General features: G+C 34.8%; 1 protein-coding gene across 1 annotated transcript; it reads right to left on the bottom strand.

The window, feature by feature from the left end:
* Nucleotides 1-2,553: 2,553 nt before the first annotated feature.
* Nucleotides 2,554-9,087, bottom strand: LOC137647802 (uncharacterized). The gene is given in 8 exon segments (XM_068380785.1): nucleotides 2,554-2,686; nucleotides 3,282-3,492; nucleotides 3,810-3,841; nucleotides 4,094-4,177; nucleotides 4,477-4,555; nucleotides 4,793-5,627; nucleotides 5,629-5,958; nucleotides 8,214-9,087. Coding segments are annotated over 8 exon segments (2,148 nt in total). The 5' UTR covers nucleotides 8,685-9,087; the 3' UTR covers nucleotides 2,554-2,580.
* Between the last annotated feature and the right edge of the window lie 464 nt (nucleotides 9,088-9,551).

Here is a 9,551-nt window from a genome sequence, read left to right as displayed (position 1 = left end):
TCTTTCAAAAAGTCCCATATCCTACTAATAGTCACAAAAGTCTTTCAATAAGTCCCAGTTCCTACTAATGTTTTAGAAGTCTTTCCAAAAAGTCCCATTTCCTACTGATGGTCACAAGAGTCCTTCAATAAGTCTTAGTTCCTACTGAATGGTCACAAACGTCTCACAAAAGGTCCCATTTCTTATTGATGGTCAAAAAAGTCTTTCAGTAAGTCCCAGTTCCTACTGATGATCACAGAAGTCTTTCAAAAAGTCCCAGTTCCTACTGATGATCATAAAAGTATTCCAAAAGGTCCCATTTCCTACTAATAGTCACAAAAGTCTTTCAATAAGTCCCAGTTCCTGCTAATGATTATAGAAATCTTCCAAAAAGTCCTATTTCCTACTGATCGCCACAAGAGTCTTTTAATAAGTCTTAGTTCTATCTTCTACTGATGGTAAAAAATTCTTTCAAAAGGTCCCACGTCCTACTGATGGTCACAAAAGTCTTCCAAAAGATTTCCTTCTCTATTTATGATTACAAACGTCTGCCAAAAAGTCTCATTTCCTACTGATGGTCACAAAAGTCTTCCAAAAGCCTCACATACTACTGATGGTCACAAAAGTCTTCCAAAAGCCTCACATACTACTGATGGTCACAAAAGTCTTCCAAAAGCCTCACATACTACTGATGGTCACAAAAGTCTTCCAAAAGCCTCACATACTACTGATGGTCACAAAAGTCTTCCAAAACGTCCCATTTCCTACTGATGATCACAAACATTTTCCAAAAGGTCCGAATTCTTATTGTCGGTCACTAAATTCTTCCAAAATTTTCCATTTCCTGCTGATGGTCACCAAAGTCTTGCAAAAGGTCACATTTCCTGCTAATGGTCATGAATGTCTTCCAAAAGTTTCCATTTCCTTCTGATGGTCACAGAAGTTTTGCAAAAGGTCACATTTCCTACTAATGGTCACAAAAGTCTTTCAAAGGGTACCATTTCTTACCGATGGTCTAAAGCCTTCCAAAAGTTTCCATTTCCTACCGATGGTCACAAAAGTCTTCCTGAAGGTCCCACTTGGTCACAAAAGTCTTCCAAAAGGTTCCATTTCCTACTGAAGACCCAAAAGTCTTCCAAAAGGTCCCACTTCTTACTGATGGTCACAAAAGTCTTCCAAAAGGTCGTATGTCCTACTGATGATCACAAAAGTCTGCCAAAAGGTTTCATTTCCTACTGAAGGTCACAAAAGTCTTCAAGTTCCATTTTACTGATGGTCACAAAAAGTCTTCCAAAAGGTCTCACATCCTACCAATGGTCGCAAAAGTCTTTCAAAAGGTCCCACTTCTTACTGATGGTCACAAAAGTCTTCCAAAGGTCGTATGTCCTACTGATGATCACAAAAGTCTTCCAAAAGGTTTCATTTCCTACTGAAGGTCACAAAAGTCTTCAAGTTCCATTTTACTGATGGTCACAAAAGTCTTCCAAAAGGTCTCACTTCCTACTAATGGTTGCAAAAGTCTTCCACAAGGTCCCACTTCTTACTGATGATCACAAAAGTCTTCCAAAAGGTCGTATGTCCTACTGAAGACCCAAAAGTGTTCCAAAAGGTCCCACTTCTTACTGATGGTCACAAAAGTCTTCCAAAAGGTCGTATGTCCTACTGATGATCACAAAAGTCTGCCAAAAGGTTTCATTTCCTACTGAAGGTCACAAAAGTCTTCAAGTTCCATTTTACTGATGGTCACAAAAGTCTTCCAAAAGGTCTCACATCCTACCAATGGTCGCAAAAGTCTTTCAAAAGGTCCCACTTCTTACTGATGGTCACAAAAGTCTTCCAAAAGGTCGTATGTCCTACTGATGATCACAAAAGTCTTCCAAAAGGTTTCATTTCCTACTGAAGGTCACAAAAGTCTTCAAGTTCCATTTTACTGATGGTCACAAAAGTCTTCCAAAAGGTCTCACTTCCTACTAATGGTTGCAAAAGTCTTCCACAAGGTCCCACTTCTTACTGATGATCACAAAAGTCTTCCAAAAGGTCGTATGTCCTACTGAAGACCCAAAAGTGTTCCAAAAGGTACCATTTCCTACTGAAGGTCACAATAGTCTTTAAGTTCCATTTCAGTGATGGTCACAAAAGTCTTCCAAAAGGTCTTACTTCCTACTAATGGTCACAAAAGTGTTCCAAAGGGCCCCCTTTCCTACTGATGGTCACAAAAGTCTTTCAATAACCCTCATGTTTTAATGATCGTCATAAATCCTTTCAAAAAGGTAGGGACATTCTAATTTCATTGTAATTTCAATGGTATTGTCGTTTGTCTGTGTAATAATATCTATATATTCACTACAACTCTCCAAAATGTTGTCATATCTTAATACAGTCTGGTGTGAATAAATATTTCTGAAATAGAATACCCTCTAGAGCATTGTAGCCTATTTCATTTTTTTTACTGCTGATGTTTAATTCTTAATAATTAAAATTTAAGACATCTGAAATCTGTTCAGATCCTTATTACTCTTAAAATGTTATATTATCATGATGGCAAAGTTCTAGAATAGATTAAAACAAATAAAAAGAGAGAATATTCATAGAGGCCATAACTTACCCTAGTTCTAAATGATATTTTTTCCACGCCAGTATGTCTATAACTCGCAGTATACCATAGCAGACGGGTAGAATGATATAGAGTTTCAAATTTTGGTGAACACTGAAAAAAAAAAAAAATTAAGATATTTTCTTGATCTGATTTATCAAAGGTATGGTAAATGAGAGAACACTGTCAGCCTATAATAAATAAAATCGAGCATAACTCTTAGGATTTCTTTAACTTGAAGCAGAAATCGCAAATATCTTTATAACCACTTACGACTACTCAACAACTCAGAATCGGTGCCATATAGAAGGCTAGACATTGTAAACCAGTATATAACAATGGTAGAATCGATTGCTGGATTATTTCTGAGACAAATAGGCTACATTGAACCAAATAGAATGACAAATGTATTGATACTTCTTGGCTTACAGATTCTCAGCAAAAACAAACATTATAAGAATCACCCTGCATGTGAATCATTTTCAGCAATCATTACGTAATTGACTATAAGTCAATTCTTTTTAGCGAGGCAGATTTGCACCGACTCCCAGGGGTGCCCCTTTAGCTCGGAAAAGTTTCCTGATCACTGATTGGTTGGACGAGATAATTCTACCCAATCGGATAGCAGGAAACTTTTCCAAGCTAAAAGGGCACCGCTGCGAGTCAGTGCAAATGCACCTTATAAAAAAATAGAGTATATATTTCTTACTCGTGGACGTAGTCAGTAATCTGTTTTGAAGGCAACGTGTTGTCTTGTTTACTAATGGCACCAGCTCCTAAGCAATTGGGGTAAGTGGTGGCTTCTTTGTAGTTCTTGGGCATTCTTTTGTAGTTGATGTAAGTTAAGACTAGAAACACAAAGTTGAAGAGGAACAACACAGTGATGGGGCCGTAGAAATAGATCAGGAGAGCGATGTCCTCTGAAAGAAAGTAGCGCTGATAATTGATGGAGGAAATGTAAAATATTCTTTCTTAATTAAAATCAGTCACTATAAAGACAGAAGGGGCCTTTATAATCTATATTTTATCATCATAGTAGAATAGTGATGCGTTTAGAGATTATTTTCATCAACGTTTGACGAACATGGGAAGAAATCGATAGTTCTGGGGAATCTAAAATTTTATGCTGGTAGTATGAATGAAAATGTTTCTGAGGAAGAGCCAGTGTTAGATTAGATTATTGCTATTTATTTGAAGATTCTCTGTAAAAGATTTCTGAAGAAGTCTTAAGTCTTACTTTTTAACCAGACCACAGAATCGCCAGTTATGCTGAAAAGAAAAGGAAAATAATAAAAGAAGTTTAATTTCAAAGTGATACATCGAATTGCATAAGATTTAAAACACTAATTTATCAGTTTTACTGAAAGAATAAAGGTCGTAACTTAAATGAATTTCAACTCAAGAAACTTGTGCTGCATTTTGTTGCAAATTAATAGTTCTGACAAACTAACTTCAAAGTCAACTGATTTTCATTCCATTATTTTTTCAATCTTGAACTTTTTTTTTTTTTAACATTCTCACCATAAAGAAATAGGTATTCCCCAGGCATACATCATGTAGTACATATTCGGATAAGATTTCCACGGACGAAAATATCTTAGTCCCCTGGAAAGATATCAAGAGTTAAGAGATGAATCATCAAATAGACGATTATGAGCTAAACACTTTGGTCCAGTACATTAAAAGCAAAGTGAAATTCAAGATACCATTTCTACATTTGATATCCTTCAAGATTTCATGTTAGTTCTCTACAAAAATATATCCATTTCTCGTCCAGATTTCTTCTTATTACCTTTTAAAATTACAAATTACAGATTACAGTTTTCTCTTTTTATTAAAAATGGATTAGATAACAAATGAATTTAATAAATATCTACAAAGGTCCAGTGCAGATATATTCTCACCTGATCTTCCTCCAGATCTCAAAGCACATCACATTTAGCCAGAAGAATGCTGCTAGGATTCCAAACTGCTCAGCAATGACTGCAAAACAAAGTTCTATTTTCTATAACTCAATATACAACATTTGAAGAGCTATATTATAATTCAGTTAAGCTAAAAAGTAGACATGAATACAAGATAAGGTGAAGGAAAATGCTTTTTACAAATTATCAGTCATATCATAGATCAATATTTATTAATACTAATGCTATAAACTAGAAAAAAAAATATAATTTATATTAAATTTTGATTTAACATTATCTTTAAACTAGATCTCACCTAGATTGGCGTGAACAGAGTAGCTAGGTTTAATTGTGTTTTGGAGCACATGAACACAGAAGCTAGAGATATAAGCAATGAAGAGGCTTATCAAGAAACACAATTGGTGCAAGCCTCCATTTGTAAGTAATTTAGGAACCAACACATAAAAACCGATGGTCATCGTGATGAAGATGAGAGAGATGAAGTTATAAACAGGCAAGAGATATGGCCGCACTTCTGACCACAGGGAAGTAGTCAGACATGCCAAGGCGCTTTGGTGTCGCTGTTCATTGTCTAGGAATGTATCCACACAGAAGTCAGTAGAAGTGAATTCTCTGTCTTTGAGAATGAGATTGCCCTTCGTATCTACACTAAACCTTTCCTCCACTTTGGGTGCTGGTTCGCATAGTGGATATCCGATTACAATATTGTAATTAGTTAATTCCCAGTCAGTAGGGGGATTAAAAGTAGAATTGGGATCTGGAACACAGCTGTGGCGATTTTGGTCCACTGAATATCCAGATTTACAACATTTTCTAAGACATGTCTCATTAGTACAAAGTTTTTTGTGTGTCTCCTTTGGATCACTGTAACAAAAGCTTGTAAAGTAGTTAACAGAACCTTCGGAATTTTTTATTCCATCAACACAGTAATCAGGACATTGGTAATATACACGTCTCTTGCCAATGACTCCTGGTACCCAACCATTTGCTAAACCATCTGCTAATGAAAAAAGATGGGATTCCTTGTAGTCTAAAGGAATGGTTATCAGAGGTTCATACTGTAAGTCACATTTCACTGGGTTTTGGTACTCCGTAATATTGCCCCAATCTATACTATCAGAGAAGGGTTTTTGCAGAAATCGGAGGTTTAAGCACATCTGGAGTATTTGCAGCTTGGCATTTACCCTCCTTCATCGCCTGTCCAGGAGGACAACACCTTGGAACAGAAGGTATGGGCACACAAGCCTTCATTGTCCAAGTCAGTTGATCATATTCATCCAAGTGGTGAAAAATGCAATAGTTATTGATGCGTTGTCCTTTTAGTTTTCCTGCTTCTCTGAGAAGAACTACATCACCTCGAGGTCTTACATGAAATTGATTCTTTGTGAAATTCATATAACTGTGTTTGGAAGTATCACAGTTTACATCTTTTACCGTCACATTGTAGCTCAACACATTTTCCTGAAAATGGACAAAAATAATGTTAACTACACTAAAAGTTATCAAGAGGAAAATGTACAATATTAACTTGTATCCACACATATTTTGATTGTCTACTTTTTCTGGTAGATCACTAGAAAAGTGAAAGGATTAACAAAGAAAGGCTACAAAACTCGAAAGATCGAGTGCAAAGAGAATGTGTTACCCGAGATGAAATCAACCACTTCAGTAGATGCTCCTGAATTATTAAACCGTAAGACGAGTTACACCTTCTGCTCAGATAATGCAATGAAATTTGAAGGATAGTAATAATAGCATAGCTTCACAAATAATTTACTGGTTATAATAATACTTCTATTTTTTTTTTTTTTTACCGCTTCTGACTTCCTTTACACAAACAATAATTTTTTGGAAATGATGGAATGTTCAATATTTACTTTCGTAACAGCGTATGTGTGTGTATGTTTTCCACAAGTACAATCACAAGTATTTTTTTAGGATTCACTGAAAGAGAAAATTAATCGATTATTGCAAGCGGTAAAGGACTGATATTGTTTAAGACTCGACCAACATCCTACCATGTGGGTTGGGACATCTCACACGCGCGCTCACGTACAACACACCCATATAGAGTATATATATATATATATATATATATATATATATATATATATATATATATATATATATATATATATATATATATATATATATATATATATATACACACACATATATATATATGTATATATATATATATATATATATATATATATATATATATATATATATATATATATATATATATATATTTCAAATAAGCCATATCTATTAATAAATTAAAGTCTGGATTCTCTTAATGACCTCGGGATCAGAGCCCTAGGCGAAATCACTCAAAGACTATAGTATCTGACAGGCCAGGTTCCGAACCCTGGTTCAGGATACTTGTATGAGTGACCTTACCACTTAGCCACTTGGTCGGTCAGATACTATAGTCTTTGAGTGATTTTGCCTGGGGCTCTGATCCTGAGGTCGTTATGAAAATCCAGACTTTAATATATTAATCTATATGGCTTATTTGAAATATGAAAAACACGTTTAAATGTGCAGAATTCACCATATATATATATATATATATATATATATATATATATATATATATATATATATATATATGTACATATATACTGTATACATATGTGTGTATGTGTGCATACATACATACAGTTATATATATATATATATATATATATATATATATATATATATATATATATATATATATATACAGTATATATATATATATATATATATATATATATATGTATATATACTGTATATATATATATATATTTGTATATACACATATGTATATATATATTTATATATATACATATATATATGTATGTATATGTATATATATATTTATATATATACATATATATATGTATGTATATGTATATATATATATATATATATATATATATATATAGAGAGAGAGAGAGAGAGAGAGAGAGAGAGAGAGAGAGAGAGAGAGAGAGAGAGAGAGAGATAAGTTTTCAGGACTTCCCCTTGGTTTCCTAATTAACAGTGATGCTAAGTGGCCGTTTCTACCCATTTACTTTTGAGTTATAAATAAATGCAAATATTAATTGTAATTTTTTCTTCATCATTGGCAAAAGCATCTAGGGACCCAGATTATAATTCGAAAGTATGCGATTAATCCCCTTAGAGTTTCCAACATAACCAATAAACATGAGTATAAATTTCATATACTACATTCATACTTTACATTACTATGACTAAAATTCATTAATGAATTGATAATAAACATATAATATCTTCATACCATTTTCATACTGATCTAAAAATAACAAAATGGAAATTCGGGAAAAGTGTATGAAAAGGATAAATGACTTTTGTTAGAATTTCGCTTATTATATATCAATATTTTCATTTCTATTAATATATTAAGGCTGATAAAATGTAAAATCATGTAAGTAGAAAAATCCGTCCATATTATAGAAGTTATAAAATTTTTAACATCAAGATAAACTTTCTATGTGAAAAACGTGAAAAATCATTTAGATGAAGATTTGCACCAAAGAGAGTCTGTCAGATATGAACTCAAAAATTGATATTAAGACTTTAGAAAAAACGTTAACAAACCTTAAAAAGGAATTAGACTTCATAACTACTTGGGATTTCACACAGATCTGAAATTATCAAATAAAACCCGTGATTCATACAGGAAATTATTACAATCAGATACTGACCTCTTTCGTGTATATGTAATCATGCTGGACTGAAATGAGAATGTCACCATCGTAAACTTGGCACGTCCCATTCACAGAAGTTTCATTTCCTTTGCAGTAACACATCACAACGGATCCGGCCACTTGTGGTCTTCCAATATCCGGACACTTGGAAAAGGGATTTTCTGTATTTGTCTCGTAAAACAAGGAGTTATGATTTTTGGGGGAAATGGTGGCATTTGATTCTCTAAGTAATGCAATACTGCCATTATAAGAAGACTTGGGAACATCTGGATGTTGAGTGGATGTTATATTCAACATCGGGTCACCTAGTTGAGGGTTAGATGTGTAGGATGTTGTTTCTTCCGTCTCGACTCTGAGGGCGGTGACCGGGGAAGTACCGTCAAAGGAATCGGTGTTTTGCGATGATAATAACGCCTCTGTCTGGAACAGAATTCCAAAGGCAAACACTACAATCAGCATCATTTTCATTTCCAGCTTTTCCAGCTCATTGACAACCTTTGATATAATCCGGCTCCCAAATATGTCCCCTTTCGACGAACAAGTTACATCACAATTGTTTCTATCTATAAACGTTATATTACACTTTCCATGATACCGTTAATTTAACTTCGACACCTAAGTTGCAATTTCTTCAATTCACCAGAAATAATTCACCAATAGAAAAAAACGTTTTTTTCTTATCAGTAAACAATCAAGTTGCATCGACATGCTTTACACGTATTGTGCGATGCAAGCGGTTTTGACACTTCCTGCTTGTCTGGCCTGTGACTGGGGAATGAGCTGACTGGTTCCCGAGACCGGAATTCTTGCTCGTACAGTTTCCAGGACGAAGAAGACTGATTGGTCCAATCCACTTTGGGGGAGGAGCTGTAATTCGTGAAAGGGATTTTAACTCAATATGCAATGAGAGAGAGAGAGAGAGAGAGAGAGAGAGAGAGAGAGAGAGAGAGAGAGAGAGAGAGAGAGAGAGATGGTTTGAAGCCTGATACGTGTTACTTTATGTATATCTTGAACTGCTGTTGCCACCTAGATCCGTAGAATTTTTGACATTGGTAACACACACACACACACACACACACACACACACACACTCTCTCTCTCTCTCTCTCTCTCTCTCCCTCCCTCTCTCTCTCTCTCTCTCTCTCTCTCTCTCTCTCTCTCTCTCTCTCTCTCTCTCATCAAGCAATACATATGAAGTTTTAAACAGCCTCTCTCTCTCTCTCTCTCTCTCTCTCTCTCTCTCTCTCTCTCTCTCTCTCTCTCTCTCTCTCTCTCTCATCAAGCAATACGTATGAGGCTTTAAACATCCACCCCTGCTATCTCTCTCTCTCTCTC

This window comes from Palaemon carinicauda, chromosome 1 (genome assembly GCF_036898095.1).
Source record: "Palaemon carinicauda isolate YSFRI2023 chromosome 1, ASM3689809v2, whole genome shotgun sequence".
Taxonomy (NCBI): Eukaryota; Metazoa; Arthropoda; class Malacostraca; order Decapoda; family Palaemonidae; genus Palaemon; species Palaemon carinicauda.
The sequence above is the reverse complement of the archived record's forward strand: the minus strand, read 5'-3'. Positions and strand labels throughout refer to the sequence as shown.